Genomic DNA, 21251 nt, shown 5'->3' with positions numbered 1-21251 from the left:
CGTAGCTTCATCCAGAAAGGCTCCCGTGCTGTCATCGCCGTGGACCGGCTCTACGTGGACGGACAGCTTTACCGCGACCTCGGCACCACACCGTGGTTATACTGACTGCACTCCAGATAAGAACCCGCTACACTCTTTTCTTATTCATTCACACTCTCTCCTTTAACATGAGTTTAAGCTAGTAATATCAATATGATGTCATAGCAGATATAACACCGTCACCCTCCGTCATTGCTTTAATTGGAATGTTTCCGTCTCGTTTCTTTTTTTTTTGTTGTCGCTCACAGTTCATGTGGTTTCTTTCTTTCTCTTGTCTTTCACTGCTGTGGTCACCTACTTCCCCACTCACCTACAAACAACAACCTCTATTTCTCCATATTTTCACAACACGATCACGCAAACACATCAGCTCAACGGCAGCACATTCACAACAACCTCACAGCACGCACAGACTTGCAGGACACATAAGCAAGCCACGCTTGTTCATATTAGTGAATATTCACACACATAGTCAGACTTATGGAATCTCTCACCACACTTCTTTTTCTCTTTCTATTTACAAACAAGGGATGTTTCCATATTCTCTCCACCTGTCTAAACGAAACACCCAGCATACATCATTAGACATACACGTACAATTAAGGGCATGCTGAGGTTTGTCACATGGAATGTAAATGGAGCTGGCACCAGAGGAAAGAGGTTAAAAATATTTAACCAGCTTAAAAAACTACAGGCAGATGTTGTTTTATTACAAGAAACTCACAAACCTGTCACAGGTTTAAATGAACTTAAAACACCTGAGTTTCCTAACGTGTTTGCAGCCGGTTATAATTCTAGACAACGGGGAGTAGCAATTTTAATACATAAAAATGTTAATTTTACAGTACTCGATACAGTTATAGATCCAGAGGGTAGATTTCTAATTATTAAACTATCAATATTGAACAAAAAACTATGTATTGTTAGTATATATGGTCCAAATGTTGATGAACCCTCATTCTTCCACGGTTTTTTTTAGTGCACTCTCTGAACACCTTGATTGCACACTCATTCTTGGCGGTGACCTCAACCTTGGACTAAATGAAGAAATGGATAGGCTCAACACAACAGGAACTCAGCGTAATTGGCAGTCCACAAATATAATCAAACAGTATATGAACGACTTTGGTCTTTGCGATGCATGGCGCTCTCTTCACCCCACCAGTAAGGAATATACTTTTTTCTCGCATGTTCATCACTCTTACTCTCGTCTGGATTATTTTTTGGTCAGCAGCTCACTGCTGTGTGACATTTCAGACACTGAGATTCATCCTATAGCTGTCAGCGATCATGCTCCTGTATCTTTAACACTAATGCACAAGAATAATACTACGCCAAGTAAAAACTGGAGATTTAATATATCACTACTTAAAGATGAAGACTTTTTTATATACTTTAAAAAGGAATGGACTTCATATTTAGACTTTAATGACACTCCCGGAATATCTGCTTCTGTTCTATGGGAAGCAGGGAAAGCTGTGATGAGAGGTAAAATAATTTCTTTCTCATCACACAAAAAGAAAGAAGAAAACAAAAATATTCAGGAATTAGAAAAAAACATCAAATCACTAGAAGAAGCCTACGCGTCCCACCAAGATCAGGAAACATTGAACAAAATATGCAAAACAAAACTAGAATTAAATGAAACTATTAATAAAAAAACACAATTCCTTATACAAAGACTTCGCTTGCAGAATTTTGAACACAGTAACAAATCAGGTTGATTTCTAGCTAACCAGCTAAAAATAAATAAAGAAAAAATAACTATATGTGCTGCTAAAGATTTATCGGGGAACACAATATATGATCCTGGAAGAATAAACAACATTTTTAGGGACTTCTATGAAACTTTATACTCACCACAAATAAACCCATCTAAAAATGAAATTGATCTGTTTCTTGACAACGTAACTCTTCCAAAATTACTAGACAGTCAAGCAATGGAACTGGATTCGCCACTGACGCCAAGTGAACTCCAGGAAGCCCTGATAAGTATGCCCAATAATAAGGCTCCAGGTCCAGACGGCTTCCCTGCAGAATTCTACAAAGAATTCTGGACAATTTTGGCACCAGTATTCCACAGCATGTTGCAGGAAATCGAGGAAAAGGGCAGACTACCACCAAATATGAATTCTGCCAACATTAGTCTCCTGCTAAAACCAGGCAAAGACCCTTTATTTCCCTCAAGCTATCGTCCAATTTCTCTTTTAAATGTAGACCTTAAAATAATCTGCAAAGCTCTCTCAAAGAGATTAGAGAAAATGACCCCCCTCTTAATTCATCCTGACCAAACTGGTTTCATAAAAGGTCGGCACTCATCAACAAACACTCGTAGATTACTTAATTTAATAGACTACTCATACGATAAAAACATCGAAACCATAATATTATCTCTAGATGCAGAAAAAGCATTTGACAGAGTTAATTGGAAATTTTTATTCGCAACTTTACACAAATTTGGTTTTGGAAACTCTTTCATAAACTGGATAAGAATATTATACAATTCCCCAACGGCTCGTATCAGAACAAATGACCAGACATCCTCCAGCTTCTGTCTCCTGAGGGGCACCAGACAGGGATGCCCACTCTCCCCTTCACTTTTTGCAATTTTTATCGAACCTCTAGCAGCAGCATTTAGACAGGCTACAACAATTAAGGGCATAAAATGTAAGAACATAGAACATAAAATCAGTCTCTATGCGGATGATGTGTTGCTTTTTCTGCAAAACACACAAACCAACCTCTCTGAGGTAATTACTTTAATAAACTGGTTTTCAAGAGTTTCAGATTATTCAATTAACTGGCCAAAATCTACAGTTCTCCCCATTAACTGCTCCTTCCATAATTCTTCCTCTGCCCCACTGCAATCCGGAAATATTAAATATTTAGGTATTAATGTCTCTCCTAAGCTTTCAGACTTAACTAAACTAAACCACATCCCACTTCTAAAGAAAGTAGAAGGCGATCTGACTAGATGGAAATCTTTACCCATATCACTCATGGGAAGGGTCGCCACTATAAAAATGATGATCTTGCCAAAAATAAATTACTTATTTTTGATGATCCCTAACAAACCATCACAAGATTGGTTCAGATCTCTGGATTCATATATTTCCAAATTCCTTTGGAAAGATAAACCCCCGCGTATTAGCTTAAAAACGCTACAAAGAACCAAGGATAGAGGAGGATTAGATCTGCCTAATTTTCACCAATACTTCTTAGCCAACAGGCTTCAGTTCATCTCAGAATGGTTAAAACATACCTTCTTAGTTGAGCCCTGGCTAGATGTTGAACAGGCACTATGCAAGGATCTAGAGATTTCAGACCTACCATTTATTAGCTCAAACATCAAAAGACATGAATGCTTTAAAAGTATCAACATCAGCTTTTCTCTAACAGCATGGTGGGAGTTTCTAAAAATAACGGAGTCTTCATTAATCCCATGCAAACGTACACCTATCTGGAATAACCCTGACATATTACAAAACAATAATATGATTAATTTCCCAGAATGGAGTTGTAAAGGAATTAAATACTTAGAACATATATTAGAGGGAACAGAATTTATTCCATTTGACAGACTAGTTGAACAATATGGGATCAACAAGACAAGGTTTTTAGAATATCAACAAATTAAATCCATAGTAAAAAAGAAATTTAACCTCAGTCAAGTTGAATTACAAACACCACTAAGTGCGGCACATTTTCTTACTCTTAAATCCCCCAAATTATTATCTAAAATATACAGAACACTTTCTAAATTAGATGAATCAATATCCCTTCCTACTGCAAAGTGGGAAGCAGATTTATCAGTCAACGTAGACCAAAACTTCTGGTCTCAGATTTGCTTAAAAACTTTTAAATTAATTAAAAATCCCAGTCTGCAATTAATACAATACAAAATACTTCATAGAGTGCACTATACAGGTCATCGGATGTTCAAGATGGGCTTTACATCTTCCAACAACTGCTCACACTGTCAAGGCAATACACCAGACAATTACATCCACGCTCTTTGGTTCTGTCCACCAGTGCAAAAGTTTTGGCGCGAGATATGTGAAGACTTATCGAAGTGTCTGAAATGTAACATTCCAACCTCCCCTTAGTGTGTTTACTGGGCAGCTTAGATAATGTCACTTCAGAAAAGAATATAGCCCATATGATCTTCACTGCCCTATGCATAGCCAAGAAAACAGTCCTCATGAACTGGAAAAATAAAAATAATCTTAATTCTAACCAATATAGAAATTATCTATTAGATTACATTAGTCTTGACACAGCCTCTGCCACCACATTAGATCAATTGCTCTGGGCCCCTTTTATCAGCTCCATCACCTAGTGGGGGTGGGGGGTCATAGTTTGGTCCCGCCTTCACTGTTGTGATTGGTGAGGGGGTAGGGACAGGCTTAGGGCGTCGGGGGGTTCCCCGGAGGCATCTTCCTTGGGGGGCTCAACCCGGGGTAGCGGTCACGTCCGGTTGGGGGCTCTGTTGGCTCTCAGGTGACTGATTATCATTTTTGCCATAATCGAGCAGCCCTAATTGTGGATACGGGACTTTGCATGACAAAATGGTGCGAGACAGATTTGTCGTGGGTCTGAAAGACAAACGATTGTCAGAACAGCTACAAATGGATCCAGAACTAACGCTAGAGAAAGCGCTTAACAGAGCCCGACAAAGTGAGCTTGTAAAGAAGCAACAAGAGATGCTAAGCACTAACTTTAAAATGGATATTACCAACTCACAACTGAACCGCGTCCATGCTAAACGGCAAGAAGGGGCACGTCCCAAGCAGCTGACACCGCTACATAAACAAACCGCCAAAACACAGAAAGAAAAAAAGACACAATGCAGAAGATGTGGAGACATAAAAGGTCACAATCTTCAACAATGCCCTGCGATGGAAGCCGCATGTAATTACTGTAAGAAAAAAAGGACATTTTGCCTGGATGTGCAGAAACAAAAAACTGTGTGAAGTCAATGCTGCAACAGTTTCAGAGAACAGCGATACAGATGATGAGGTCGCTTTCTTGGGTTCCCTCTCTGCGGACACCAAAGAGAGTCCATGGGTAACAGAGATACATGTGGACAAATACAACACACTCTTTAAAATCGACACCAGAGCGGATGTCACAGCAGTCCCAGAGACTTTCTACACACAGCATCAGTTGGGGAGATTGGATAAGCCCAAAAGGGTTCTGCAGGGCCCAGGAGGAACACGTCTGAAGGTAAAAGGCATGTTCACAGCCACTCTCAGCAAGAACAACCACAAAACCAAAGAAGACATTTATGTCGTACAGGGTTTATGCACACCGCTGCTGAGCGGGCATGCTGCAGTGGCACTACAGCTGGTTGCTAGAGTGAATCATATTAGCTTAGACTCTATTGACGCTGTCAAAGAAGAATTCCCCAAGCTTTTCAGCGGCTTAGGCAAAATGGAGGGGGAGTACAATATTGCTCTGAAACCAGAGGCACAGCCGTTTTCCCTCTCGACCCCTAGGCGAATCTCCCTTCCACTCTTACCAAAGGTTAAAGAAGAGCTGAACAGGATGGAGCAGCAGGGTGTCATTTCCAAGGTGGAGGAGCCCACTGATTGGTGCGCGCCTGTGGTGGTGGTTCCTAAGCGCACAGGCAAAGTGAGAATATGCAGCGATCTCACTGAACTAAACAAATATGTCATGAGAGAGAAGCATCCACTCCCTTCAGTAGAACACACACTAGGACAGCTTGCAGGAGCAAAAGTGTTTTCAAAGCTGGATGCCAATGCATGATTTTGGCAGATTCCCTTATCCAGGGACTCTTCTTTGCTCACGACCTTTATTACACCTTTTGGTCGGTATTGTTACATTCGTCTGTGCTTTGGAATCTCATCAGCCCCAGAACACTTCCAGAAACGGATGGCACGCATTCTTGAGGGCTTAGAAGGAGTCCTCTGCCAGATGGATGATGTGCTCATCTGGGGGACGTCACAAGGAGAGCATGATGAGAGACTTCGAAAAGCACTGGTTCGACTGCAGGAGGCTGGAGTAACATTGAACGACAAGTGTGAGTTCTACAAGAACAGGATAAAGTTCCTGGGGCAGGTCATTGAGGGATCGGGGGTTAGCGCAGATCCTGACAAGGTGCATGCCGTGAGTTCCATGGATGAGCCCAGCAACATAAGTGAGGTGAGACGCTTCCTGGGCATGGTGAATCACCTAGGAAAGTTTCTTCCTCACCTGGCAGAAAAAACGTGCCCCCTAAGAGATCTGCTGAAGAAGTCCAACCTGTGGTCATGGGGGCCACAGCAGCAGCAGGCTTTCGACGGCATCAAAAAAGAACTGACAACACCCCCAGGGTTTGCTCTGTATGATCCAAATGCTGAAACGTGCGTATCAGCTGATTCATCTTCGTATGGCTTGGGAGCAGTGCTTCTCCAGCGGCACGCCGATCTAGGGTGGAAACCAGTAGCATACGCTTCAAAAGCTCTCAGCGCGACTGAGCAGCGATATGCTCAAATTGAGAAGGAGGCCCTCGCTTCAACATGGGCCTGTGAGAGGTTTGCAGAGTTCCTAATTGGGAAGACATTCCACATTGAAACAGACCAATTCAATTCAATTTTCAATTCAATTTTATTTATATAGCGCCAAATCACAACAAAAGTTGCCTCAAGGCGCTTCATAGATACAGAGAAAAACCCAACAATCATATGACCCCCTATGAGCAAGCACTTTGGCGACAGTGGGAAGGAAAAACTCCCTTTTAACAGGAAGAAACCTCCGGCAGAACCAGGCTCAGGGAGGGGCGGCCATCTGCTGCGACCGGTTGGGGTGAGAGAAGGAAGACAGGATAAAGACATGCTGTGGAAGAGAGACAGAGGTTAATAACAGATATGATTCAATGCAGAGAGGTCTATTAATACATAGTGAGTGAGAAAGGTGACTGGAAAGGAAAAACTCAATGCATCATGGGAATCCCCCGGCAGCCTACATCTATTGCAGCATAACTAAGGGAGGATTCAGGGTCACCTGGTCCAGCCCTAACTATATGCTTTAGCAAAAAGGAAAGTTTTAAGCCTAATCTTAAAAGTAGAGATAGTGTCTGTCTCCTGAATCCAAACTGGAAGCTGGTTCCACAGAAGAGGGGCCTGAAAACTGAAGGCTCTGCCTCCCATTCTACTTTTAAATACTCTAGGAACAACAAGTAGGCCTGCAGAGCGAGAGCGAAGTGCTCTAATAGGGTGATATGGTACTACAAGGTCATTAAGATAAGATGGGGCCTGATTATTTAAGACCTTGTATGTGAGGAGCAGGATTTTGAATTCAATTCTGGATTTAACAGGAAGCCAATGAAGGGAAGCCAAAACAGGAGAAATATGCTCTCTCTTTCTAGTCCCTGTCAGGACTCTTGCTGCAGCATTTTGGATTAGTTGAAGGCTTTTCAGCGAGTTTTTTGGACATCCTGATAATAATGAATTACAGTAGTCCAGCCTGGAAGTAATAAATGCATGAACTAGTTTTTCAGCGTCACTCTGAGACAGGATATTTCTAATTTTAGAGATGTTGCGCAAATGGAAGAAAGCAGTCTTACATGCCACAAACCTCTGGTCTCGTTGCTTGGCTCCAAGGGCCTGGACGAGCTTCCACCTCGTATACAACGTCTACGCATGCGATTGATGAGGTTCTCTTATACCATATCTCATGTTCCTGGTAGAGACATTGCAACAGCAGATGTACTGTCCAAAGCTCCTGTATGTGACACAACTGAGGGTTTGCCGGAGGAAGAAATCAACTTGTATGTGGAGTCCGTCATAGCAAGCCTGCCAGCCACAGAGCCACGACTCAGAGAAATCCAGACACATCAGGACAGCATTCTAAGCCAGCTGAAGAAGTTCTGTGTGGAAGGATGGCCAGATAAGTACTCCATTGAAAGGGTTTTCCAGCCTTATCTGCCGTTTTCAGGTGACCTCACAGTCCACAATGGTTTGCTTCTTTATCAGAGCAGAATAGTGATTCCCACATCACTCAGAGCAGACATTCTGTCTAAACTACATGAGGGACACCTAGGAATAACGAAATGCAGAGAGAGAGCTAAACAATCTGTTTGGTGGCCAGGCCTGAGCAGTGAGCTGATAAAAGTGATTGGGACCTGTGACACTTGCTGCCGTGAGCGGACTAACCACAAAGAAACCATGCTACCTACCGAGTTCCCACAAAGACCGTGGGCCATGGTGGGAACTGATCCGTTCCAGATTGAGAATAAACAGTACCTGGTCATTGTGGATTACTTTTCCAGATTCTTCGAAGTTGCCAAACTGACATCTACAACATCAGAGGCAGTGATCGAGCACTGTAAATCAATCTTTGCACGTCATGGCATACCAGAGCGGGTTCGCTCTGATAATGGACCTCAGTTTTCGCCTGATTCCTTCAAAAGATTTGCACAAGAATGGGGTTTTAGCCATGAGACATCCAGTCCCCACTTCCCTCAGAGCAATGGGGAGGCCGAGAGGGCAGTCAGGACCATCAAAAGTCTTCTTAAAAAGTCTGGCGATCCCTATCTCGCCCTTATGGCATACCGGGCCACTCCATTGGCAAATGGCTACAGCCCAACGAAGCTTCTCATGGGTAGAAGGATAAGGACAACTATTCCTGTCATCCCATCACAGCTAAATCCAAGAGGTACGGACACAGACAAGCTCAAAGCTATAGAACAATCGTACAGACAAAAACAAAGACAAAACTACAACCGCAGACACAGAGCACATGATATGCTACAGCTCAATCCTGGAGACAAAGTGTGGTTCTCAGACATGGATACTAGAGGGACAGTCGTGTCCATGGCAGGCTCACCGAGGTCCTACATCATTGAGACAGCAAAGGGCACGCTGAGAAGAAACCGTTATCATCTTACATGGACACCTGGGGCACCGGAGATTTCTGGCGATCCACCAGAGGCTTCACCTGAGAACTCTGTTCCAGCTGCACAGATTGTGTCGGTTCCAGACACTATCTCACAGGAGGCCAGCCAGCAGACTCCTGAAGCTGGGAGCCAAATCCAACCCAGGTCTAGGAGGCCTCCAGCATACCTAAAAGACTATGTTTGCTCATAGGGCTTGGAACTGAGTGAGCAATGGGGCAGAATAATCCCCACACTCAGGCTGAGGGCTGGGTAGTCTACCCCATCCCTCATAGAGACAATGAGAAATAAAGCAAATGGTTGCACTGTTTAAACATGTTGTTTGTAGCTGCACCGAATAGTTCAGAAATGTGCACTTATGCTTAGTGTTCAGAGTTGTATACTTTGAGAGTTTATTTTTGGACATTCTGAGTAGTCTGGTTTGAAACCAAGCGAGTTCAGTAAACAAGCTGTTACCAGATAAAGCACAAGGACATAGTAATAGTAGGGCTGAACGATATATCGCATTTGCGATAATATCGCGACATGATCAAGTGCAATTTTCTAACCGCAAAGGCTGTGATTATACTGCGATTATATTATACAATTCATGGGCTGCATCCTCCTGAGGCCGCATTTGTAGACCGATTACGTCACAGCGACGCGCCGAAGGCTGTCCAAATTACTACCATATCCCAGAATTCATAGCCAGCCAAACTCCAGTTTCCAGCAATGGCGGCCGCTACTAAGTTTTAAAATTACTCATACTAATCTTTCTGGGTCACAAAATAAACTTTTAACATATTTTCAGGCGAGAAAGTAGTTGTGTAAACATCAAATATCTGCTCGGTTTATCAAGATATCCCATAATTTGCAAAAGTGCTTCGACGTTTTCAGAGGCGTCTGCTACCCACCAGCTCGACAGCTAGCCGGGAGCTCGAGGGTTACTGATGCGGCCGAGAACGGCACAACTCCCGGCACATCATTTTCAGATCACCGCGGAGTTTCGCTGCTCGGGTTAAACGTAATATATAAGTCACTTAGACAACCTAAAAATGTTATTGTTGGGCTTTTTTCAGTGTTTTGTTTGTTCGTGAGTAAATCGGTTTGGCTGAGATTAAAGTTATTAGATTAGATAAAATAAAACTTTATTAATCCCCCGGGTGGGTTCCTCCTTGGTTTTCACACAGCTGACTAAACGTCAAACAGAAAACTTATTAAACAGAAGTATGAGACAGTCGAGAATTTACACCAGTGTCTGGTTATATTTTAGATAGCAAGAAGCAGACGGCCGAGTTTATTAAACTCCACCGAGACAGCGGTGACGCTAATCAGAACTAGCCTTCTGATTCAGAAGGCTAGACCGTCCAATTTCACGCCTTTAAACTTTAAAGGCGTGTTTGTGTGTGTGTTTATACAATTGCTATTATGTTTGCACTTTATGTGTAATGTTACTGACTGCAGAGATCAGTAAGATGTGTGTATTTTTTATTTATTAGTTTTATTTATTTAATATTATTTTTTAATTGAATGACTGTCTAGTAGTTCACAGATGTCGAAAAACTGAGTGTGGTAAAGCCACTGATTTTTTTTATGTATATTTCTGCAATCTGCACATTGTACTGACTTTCATTTTAATGTTTACACCAGGGTTCCTTGTCAGCACTTTATGCTCAGATGTTTGTAAGCTAAAAATAAACTATTGTGTATGTTCAAATATACTGTTGTGATTGAAGAAGTTAAATAAAAATGTCAGTCATCAATTCATGCATCACCTCATGTCATCATAACAGAGGTCTGTCTTCCAGGAAAGAACAGTTTAAAATTAATGTAATATAGTATTGGCCATACTATATGATGTATTGCTTGTCTTTGTTTAATAATACAGAAGACAAATACCTTAAAAAATAATCGCATATCGCATCGCAATCGCAATATTGGGGCAAAAAATCGCAATTAGATTATTTTCCATAATCGTTCAGCCCTAAGTAATAGTATACTTTAAAGCGTGCGGGTCTAATCTGTTTTCTTGGTTATATTCCAGCATCACATTCTATTTAGTAGGGGGGGATGTAGTATCAGGTAAATGTTAAGTGGTAGGAACGTTTCTGCTGGGTTGTTGTTGTGGGGGGGGGGGATGAAAAATAATAAAGGACACTCATTGGAGTAATGGCGCGTCTCGTGTGTCTGTGAGTTATGCCTCCAGTCAAATAACATCCTTAACCTCAAATAACGGAACAGATGTGGCAGATATGAAGCGGTTTAAAGATAAAATAACGGGACTGTTACTAGAGTTTGAGCAACGATTTCAGATTTTTGGTGAACTGGAGAACGACTTCAAAGTTTTTTGCTCGCCGTTCACCGTGAATCCCTTTGATCTGCCCGTCAGGATCCAACTTGAAATAATAGACTTGCAGTGTGACTCTGATTTGAAGGGCAAATTTGCCGCAGTTGGCTTGAACACATTCTATCAGAATCTCTTGCCAGGTTACCCCAACTTGACAGCCCTCGCTGCAAAACTGTTGTGCATGTTCGGAACCACGTATCTTTGTGAGCAAGTTTTCTCTGTAATGAGCGTAAATAAAACAAAACTGCACTCAAGGCTCACGCACAGGCACTTGAATCATATCCTAAAGTTAGCTGCCACTCAGGATGTGAAGCCTGATATTGATGAGTTGGTGAAAGCAAAAAGATGCCAGGTATCAGAAGTCAAATAAACTATGTAACCCCACTGAAAGTGCTGCATGAGACACCCTGATGTATTTCTGTGATCTGTGATTTACTTCTGTGAATCACTGTGTTCTTTGTCCTCAGAATTTTCAAATAACTTGAGGTGTTTTGTAATTAATAGCTATATTGTGCTTTTGGACACACTGTCCTCAGGCTCCAGCTTTATGTTTATATATTTTTATGTTGATGTGAGACTGTTTCTAATTGATTATATTTGATTTATATATTTAACCTATTCTGTGGTTCTTGTACTTGTTTGGGGAACAGGATTTCATTATTTTTATCTACGTTGCTGCCTGCGAAGTGACACCCTGATATAGTTCTGTGATCTGTGAATCAGTTCTGTGAATCACTGAGGCACTGTGTGTTTGTGTGTTCTTTGTCCTCAGAATTTTCAAATAACTTGAGATGTTTTATGATTAATAGCTATGTTGTGCCTGTACTATTTTGAACATACGGTCCACAGGCTCTAGCTTTATTTTTATGTTGATCGTATTAAAACAAAGAAAACAATCTGAAGTTGTTGTTTTTAAGTTATATATACACACAATGATTTTACCAGTACGGCCCACTTGAGAATAGACTTTTCTCCATGTGGCCCCTGAACTAAAATGAGTTTGACACCCCTGATCTAATATCTTGTGTGCAAAGCTGATAACTGACCTGAAGGTGGTACCAGAGAACACTCAGAAACAAAAGTTCAGAGCAATCTTCTATAAGACTATTCAAGGCTGATCCACAGTGTTTGCAGTATAGTGATTATTTCAGATGAATCCTTTTATTAATCTGAAATAATCTTTTATCCAGAATTGAATTCAAAATACTGCTCCTCACATACAAGGCCCCATCTTATCTTAATGACCTTGTAGTATCACCCCATTAGAGCACTTCACTGTCACACTGCAGGCCTACTTGTTGTTCCTAGAGTATTTAAAAGTAGAATGGGAGGCAGAGCCTTCAGTTTTCAGGCCCCTCTTCTGTGGAACCAGCTTCCAGTTTGGATTCGGGAGACAGACACTATCTCTACTTTTAAGATTAGGCTTAAAACTTTCCTTTTTGCTAAAGCATATAGTTAGGGCTGGACCAGGTGACCCTGAATCCTCCCTTAGTTATGCTGCAATAGACATAGGTTGCTTAAGGATTCCCATGATGCATTAAGTATTTCTCTTTAGTCACCTTTCTCACTCACTATGTGTTAATAGACCTCTTTGCACCGAATCACACTTGTTACTAATCTCTGGCTCTATTCCACAGCATGTCTTTTGCGCTGAAATGTAATAGCTGAAGGTAAACACAGTGCTCAGATACAAGTTTGGTACACAGGGATGATTTCATCTGCACTAACCTCTTTCAGGACAACAATCTGGTTAGCTGCCTTCAGGTACTGAAGCTGATGGGTGACCAGGATGCGAAGCTTGTTCTTCAGCAAGCCACAGATGCATCTGATACAAGAAAAACATTTCCTCTCATTCCAGTTTGTTTCAGTTTCACATAAAAACGTCAAACACTGTCAAAGGATTTTCTCCTTCCTTAGTACAGTTAAAAAGTTTGTATGTTATCTAAGAGGAAGAGTGTAACAGGAAGTTTGGGGTCAAGTTCAATTGTCTGCCTGACACTGGTAGTCCCGCACCCCTTGCTGGCTTAGCCCAACACATGCAAAGCTTTTGTCAGTTTTCACTTCTGATGTATTTTTGTTTCAAAGCACTGTGTCCAGTGCTAAAGCTATAAAAACAACATTAAACAATGGTGCACTGCTAAACATCCATCGCTCAGGTTAAAACTTCTGCCAAAAGCCAAAAACACAAGTGCATGTGTTACATCATGCACAAGAATAGAAACTTTCTCCTGCTGGGGAGGAGACACTGAACGATTTCCAGCTTTGATGTATTCTTCCAGTAAGGGGCTTAACCCCACCCCTGACCTGTGATGTGACTGCTAACAGAAGGATGAATAGCAAGGACAGAAACCTGTTTTGCAGAATTTTGATTAAACAATATAGCCATTCCAAGCCACTTCTTAAAGCAAGGGTTGCCTGAAGTTTTTTTGTTCTTTGCCAAATAATCATGTGTAGACACAAAAGAACACTCAAAGAAAACGTCCAGAAAGCCTGCAGAACTACTCTTTAGTCTGGCTCCATGGAAGCTAAATATCCAGTCTTGTCCAGTCTTGTGCAAGACTTTTGCACATTATTGTAAATGTGTGCATCAAAAACAACCACACATTCTTTGCAGACAGATTGAGTCATAAATGCTGAAATGATTTTAACTGAGTCACTCACTGTTCAAAGAGGTGCCGCCCCACCTCTGCATCCACAGCACTGAGTGGGTCATCCAGAATATAGATGTCTGCATCCTGATACACAGCCCTGAAATCAAAAGCATGAATCCCTTTTTTACAGTAGCTGCAGCATCAGGCTTCATAGCAACAATGAGATGTCTTTTTACCGTCATCTAAAAGTGAGAAGGTCTTCTGTTGTTTTTTGATTATCATTACTTTTGGCTCACGGAGTGCTTTAATTCAAGACGACTAAAAGAACGCGATCCATTCGTGCATGCATTTACTGTGTCAATACCATCTTAGGTGTTGCCAGGAAACAGTCTGCTGCACCTTCCTTTAAAACCTGTCCATTCCTGTTCCTTTAAAGTTTTTCTGCCTAAAGGGAAATCTATGCTGACATTTCATGTGTATCATTTACTGCTACTAGCAAAACAAAAACTAATGTGCAACCTAACAGCAGTCATGAATATCTGGGTGAACACAATAAAGCAGTCTGGTTCTCTGTCAAACTACCTGGCCAGGTTGACACGCGCTTTCTGTCCTCCGCTGAGTGTAGCTCCTCTGTCCCCAATCAGTGTCTGGTCTCCATCTGGGAGTAGCTCCAGATCCTGGATGTATGGGCAGCAGAGTTTTATTACTGCACTATACAGTACCATGGGAAGAAGAGCATGTATTATTGCAGGGGTGTCCAACTCCAGGCCTCGAGGGCCGGTGTCCTGCAGGTTTTAGATGTTTACTTGATCCAACACAGCTAATTTCAATGACTAAATTACCTCCTCAACATGTCTTGAAGTTATCCAGAGGCCTGGTAATGAACTAGTTGTTCGATTCAGGTGTTTAGACCCAGGGTGATATCTAAAACCTGCAGGACACCGGCCCTTGAGGCCTGGAGTTTCATAATAAGACAGCCCTGTCTTATTATGGCTTTGTTGTTGCTGCAGAGTACAACAATTACCAGCACAAAGGCACAACTGCAATTTGAAAAACAAAAAAACCCTTAATATTATTATTAATATTCCTTTTGATATTCAATAATATGATGACTCCATGATAAAAATGCCACCCAACCTTTGTGCAAAGATGAATGACACAGCGACACTAGCCCCGTTTGTTTTATACAAATGTACAAGTGTGTGTATAAATGAGAAGAAAACAAAGCAAACAGTAACCCCGCTAATGTAAAATACCTAACCTTTCACAATGACTAAGTCAGAACATTGAGTGACTGAGCGTCTTGATGACAAAGCTATTCATGAGACTATCAAATCATTTCTAGCCCTTTACAAGTCACAGATTAGATAAGATGCTCTTGTCAGAGCAGAATTTGTTTTTGTTTTACTTTGTTTATTGCGCACAGTACCATGACTCACAAGTAACTCATCTACTGAGCACAGCATGTGAAACCTCTGCTGCAGGCAGATTAACAAGGGCTCACTGCAGTGCAGCCGTTATATCAGTCATTTGCAAAAGTGCAGACATGCAAATCTTGTTGTAAAACTACATAAAAGTAAGCAATAAGTGATCATAAAAACAAAGATGAGAAATGCTGAGACGAATACAACAGGACGAAAGTTGGACTCTCAATCCTCTCTGCACTCAGACCTCTGCAGTCGAGTCACTCGGTACCATTCACTTACAATTAGCATATAGTAAGAAAAAGTAGTGCTGCCATCTATGGCTCATTATTTTCAGTAGCTTTATGAACAGAACCAAGTCAGCTTGTTTCTAGACTGTCTACAGTCTACACACTCACTCATCCAAAAATCTATGTTGCCATCTTTCTCAGCAGATTGGTGACCTTGGGTTTGGTGATACACTGACACCATATTTTATCTGGATAATGAGAAGATCCTGGATGGAAGGAAAATACTCTAGGATTACTAGGAACAAGAAGTCCCAGCTCACTTAACAGTAGGCAAATTTTCTGACTGACTGCAGAGAGACGACAACATTCTGCCATCAGAGTGCTATTGCCAAACTGACTCCAATCAAGCCCAGTTTAACTGTGAGGATATAGCCTGCACATGAAAAAGATGACCCCACTCAGTATTCACTCAAAACTTTGAACTATGTGTTAGCATGTGCGTCACTCTGTCCGTAAACACTACCAAAAATATTACCTCTGCCAAGGAAGTTGTTATAACACAGCAGATCGAGTGAATTTATGTGATCAACCTGCAGCTAAATCTTGCTTTTCAACCCCAGTAAACCCTGAAACCATATTGTTATACAGCCAAAAGCAGCCTGTTAAGACTCACATAAAGGTGACAGCAGCTGGTTTCTTTTAAGGAACATTAAGAAAAACGCTGCTGCTGACACAGGAAGTCATCTGTCTAATAAAGCTTAGAAAACTTTTCCTGTCTCATTATTCTGCAGTATCACAGAGTCAAACAAACACAGGTCCCATCTCATTTATTGAGACCTTCGTGATCAACAGACTGGGTGAAGTTTCACTAATCCTGAAACACAAATCCTCCCTTTCCAACAAACATGACACCAAAGTATTTTCATACCCCTGACCAGTGTTGGTCAAGTTACTTGAAAAAAGTAATCAGTAACTAATTACTGATTACTTCCCCAAAAAGGTAATCCCGTTACTTTACCGATTACTTATTTTCAAAAGTAATTAATTACTTAGGTACTTAGTTAATTTTTAAAAACACGATTTTCAACCTGAAAAAAACCTGAAAAAACCTGATAAAGCGATAGATCTTTCAGCCCAATTCTACTTTTTCTGCATAATCCATCATACAAAATGTAATCAAATGGAAAAGTATCTTTTTTAAACTTGTTTTATTAGTTTTAATCTTTTAACTTTATGCATCAAGCAAAAATTTAATTATATTCAACATTCTCTGACTGGAAGAAATTTGTTTAATATTTAAACAACGGTAATCTAATTACCGGTTTTGCAATAGTAATCCGTTACATTACTCGTTACTTGAAAAAGGTAATCTGATTACAGTAACATGTTACTGCCCATCTCTGCTCCTGACAATGAAGAGGGAACGTACTAGCAGCACCACACAGGAACAGAGTCGGTGCAAGAGAAAGGGCGTGACACACGCTGGCACAGGTGATGCATACCAACGCTGCTTTTGACAAAGTAAAGTCATCAAATGTGTTTTCACATTGAATTAGTATTAGACTCCTCAAACAGAGGAAAGTGTAGTTGCTTCGGGACCTGATTTCACTGAAAAAAAACAAAACAACAAAACAAGATCTAGTGCAACTTTGGAGTTATTCATCACCCTTTTCTCTGTTTCTAAAGGCTCAATCATGCACATAACAATGATTGAGTACTTTGTGAACTGCAAATGCAAATCTCTCACCCTCTTTAGAGCACAGGCTCTGATGACTCTCTCGTACTTCTGGGGGTTCAGCTCTTTTCCAAAAAGGATGTTGCTGCGAATTGTTCCAGGGAAGACCCATGGCTGCTGGGCTGCGTAGGTCAACTGTCCTTTGACTCTCAGCACCCCTTTTTCAGCTGGAAGTTCGCCCAGGATGGAGCTCAGCAGGGATGACTGATAGTGATGGTAGAAGGTAAAGCACAGATGCGGTAAATGGACTGGTTTTTATATAGCGTTTTTCTACTTTGAGTACTCAAAGTGCTTTATATAACAGCACGTATGGCATGAGTAAGACAAAGAAAATAGATTACACAGCAACACGAGTAGATGTCTTACCTTTCCAGCTCCCACCGGTCCAATTACAGCCAACAGCTGATTCGAGCTGAGTGTGAGTGAGATGCTCTGGAGAGATACAGCATCCAAACTCTGCAAAGAGAATAAAAATCTTACATCAGAAAAAACATTTTAAAAGTCTGCTGTTTAGAGTTACTATGAACAAAACAAAGTGTAGCCAAAGGGCAAGTGTGCACTCAGTTAAATTGAGGTCTTCTGATTGGTTAGAGCAGCAAGTGACATGTATCCAACCTTGTCCCAGTAGCAAGTCAGATCCTGAATCTCCACAGCAGCATCCTTCTCATCCTGCGGCAGAGCAACTGTGTTTTTCCTGATCTCATCCAGTGTCAAGAACTCCTTTACCACAGAAAGAGAGAAGTGCAATAGTGATGAGATCTAACACAGCCATGACAGTCAAATCGCTCCCATGATCATTTCCCAATGCAGTGTTACACAACAGCACCAAGGTGCCACATGTTTAAAGAGTAGCCTTTTACTACAGTGATCTGGTAAATTATTTGTAATATTATACAACTGACAGTGATGCCAATGAAAATTCCATTTAAATCTGAACTCGAGTTTAGGGGCAGAAAATTTAAAATGAGGAAGAACTTTGTTTTACACAGATGAACCATTGAGATGATGCTGTGTGAGAACAGCAGTCCCGGACTGAACATTAAAGGAGTAATGTAATGAGCAAATACTAAAGCCTTTATCTGCTTTTATGAGTCTGTTCATTGAAAGCAGAACCAGACTTTCAGAAGCACTGCTACATTCTGCTGGCTTTAACTGTTCAAAAGCTGCATGGCGAGAGACAATGACTTTAAACACAAGAGCACGTTCAGTGAGAGACTGAGATTACCAAAAAGCACCACTGAATGACACAGGAAATCATTCCTGCCTGTGGCCATCTCCCTGTACACCTCATCCACTTAACACACTGTTTACTGCAACAGCTACACCCTTCTTGCACATGCTCTTTTTCAGCTATTTATTAATAAGTGACTTTTATGTATATATATGCCTGTATATATTGTGCTATTCTTAGTTAGTGTATTGTCTGTCTTTGTTAATGTTTGTTTATAATGGAGCACTGTAACAAAAAATAATTTCCCCTAGGGATCAATAAAGTATTCTGATTCTAAACCTGCACTGAAACTGTACTGGGCACGTCTCCAACAAGTCAACAGACCTTACTGTTACAAGTAGGGCTGGGCGATATGACCCAAAATTCATATCTCGATATTTTTTAGCTGGATGGCGATATAAGATATATATCTCGATATTTTTTTTAAAGTTTTAAGTTTTAAGTTAAGAACAAAAAGAGAGTTCTAGTCACACTGTGTCCCAGATGTCACACAGGCACTTTTATTTACATACAGCGTAGATGTACATGAAGAAATTACTCAAAAATAAATTATCAGCATTTATTAAATAATCATGGTCCATAAATAAAAGAAAACAATGTTGTTTTTGTGCATAACAAAAAGCTCACAATTGTGCAGTCAAAATGTAAACTAATAGACGCTGAGCATAATAACAAAGACAGATTTCACAGCTGCACCACGTCTCTGAACAGGTGCCATTTGTGGTCCTTATACACACACGGTACGTATCACTCCGCGAGGCTCCTCCTCGGTAGCCGTAATCCTCCGACAATCCATCAAGCGGTGCAGCTCCGTAGCTTAGCAAAGTCATATGAAAACATTTGACAGATTAGCTCGTTAGCGCGGTTAGCTCGCTAACACGTTGACACCGTCCAGCCCCACACACGGGGCGATCCGCGGTAACTCGCTAACGGAGATTTTCCGCTTTCATCTTGTCATTGCCTGCAGGTGAAGCTATGGGGGAGGGGGAGTTGTGTTCAGTGAAGGAGAGGCGAGGCCGAGTAACGTTGCGTAGAGACAAAAGTGGACGAAAGAGAGGCAAACCTGCGGCTCCACAAGTATAATTATAACATAACATAGACTATATCGATATAAACGATATTGTCACATCTTATATCTCGTATGAAAATATATCGATATTTTTTTAAAAACTCGATATATCGCCCAGCCCTAGTTACAAGGTCTGCTGACTCGACTGATTTTTAGTGAAGTCTTTCAGTGAAGTCGGAAAATAGCACCAATGCAGTGTACCTGAATCCTGCGGACGCTGACACGGCTCTCAAACAGCTTTTCAATAGCACTAGGGAAGAAGAGCGTCACCGTAAGTCGCACCGCACTGTAGAGAGACACCGTCACGAATACACGGCTGGCTGAGATGGTATTTCCCAGGAGGACATAGATGGCGAATGTGACAAAGAGAATGAGCTTGCTGGCGCAGAAAAATGAAGCCATGTTGAGACCTCGCAGGTAGGAGCTCTTCATGATCTTGGAGATCTCCTTTCTAGACACAGAACACCAACAATGAAATGTGACCAATGTTACTTATTCCTTAGCCCTTCACAAAAAAAAAACATACATTACTTTCTAACATTCAAATGTTAGCGATAAAACAGAAAAATGCATCTATATGCAGTGTTGTCATAGATAATAAACACCCAGACTCCAAACTGTTGTCCAGCCTAGAAGTAATGAACTAGTTTTTCAGCGTCACTCTAAGACAGGATGCGTCTAATTTTAGAGATGTTTGATTGATTGATTGATAATTTGTTTCAACATGTGAACAATATACAGGTACATTTAGAAAAGAAAATAAGAGATTTGTGCAACATTTTTTAAATGTTGCACAAATGAAAGAAAGTAGTCCTACATATTTGTTTAATATGCGAGTTGAAGGACATATCCTGGTCAAAAGTGACTCCAAGGTTCCTCACAGTGTTACTGGAGGCCAAGGTAATGCCATCCAGAGTAAAAGAATGATGTTCACGCTCCTTCTCTTACTGAGGAATGCAGATTAGCAATAAAGCAGCAATAATCAGCACCAGTACCAGCTATCAGTATTGTATCCAAACTGGAAAAAGCTGGACTGGTTTCTCCCCTGTTACCGTACACTACAACATTCTCTCAGAAAACTGCCTCTTTTTCCTTTATTTACATTCTTACTCCCGCCCCAGACACATGTCTCTAATTAAGCCAGTGGTTTGGTAAGATAAGCATTTTCTTCTTGGTTCATTTTCAAAGTCAGAGCTTTGAGTAACACCCTTCATCAACTATCACAGTTGATGAAGGTCAGGATGTGCTCCAAAACCAGATCTGCACATTTTAAAATTAATTGCATAATGTTCTGGAAAAAAGAGCAAAGTTAAGTTTGCATTTCTTGAGACTCAGAATTAATAATAATAATCATCATCATCATCTTTTTACCTTCTGACCTCAGAGACCAGAGCAGCGAAGGGCTTCTCCCAAGCGTACATCTTAATGATCCTCATTCCAGACACCACTTCATTCATTGTGCGGATTCTGCTGTCCGTCAGAGTAGCAGTCTTACTTCTGTAAACAAAATAGAAAACTCACGATTGAACAAACCTATCCAAACATCTAACATGCAACATCAATGTTCATCAGTTCCATCAGGATTATTCCTTAAAATGTTTTTCGTCACCAAGTCTGTAAAAGACCTTTTTCTTTTGGGGGGAATTTAGCCAAAAATACTGAAATAAAATCAGACCAATCATAGGAGTTTTAGACTAAAACAATAGTTCC

General features: G+C 41.0%; 1 protein-coding gene across 1 annotated transcript in view; it reads right to left on the bottom strand.

The window, feature by feature from the left end:
- Positions 1-21251, bottom strand: part of abcc4 (ATP binding cassette subfamily C member 4 (PEL blood group)) — a 66828-nt gene that overhangs the window by 27470 nt on the left and 18107 nt on the right. The window contains exons 7-14 of the mRNA XM_076879988.1: positions 20913-21038; positions 19743-19992; positions 17857-17961; positions 17608-17697; positions 17254-17445; positions 14435-14529; positions 13923-14009; positions 12990-13086 (exon numbers count right to left, since the gene is read on the bottom strand). Coding sequence (XP_076736103.1) covers positions 12990-13086; positions 13923-14009; positions 14435-14529; positions 17254-17445; positions 17608-17697; positions 17857-17961; positions 19743-19992; positions 20913-21038 — 1042 coding nt within the window. The remainder of the gene's footprint in view (positions 1-12989; positions 13087-13922; positions 14010-14434; positions 14530-17253; positions 17446-17607; positions 17698-17856; positions 17962-19742; positions 19993-20912; positions 21039-21251) is intronic.

This window comes from Maylandia zebra, linkage group LG23 (genome assembly GCF_041146795.1).
Source record: "Maylandia zebra isolate NMK-2024a linkage group LG23, Mzebra_GT3a, whole genome shotgun sequence".
In the NCBI taxonomy this organism is placed as follows: Eukaryota; Metazoa; Chordata; class Actinopteri; order Cichliformes; family Cichlidae; genus Maylandia; species Maylandia zebra.
The sequence above is the reverse complement of the archived record's forward strand: the minus strand, read 5'-3'. Positions and strand labels throughout refer to the sequence as shown.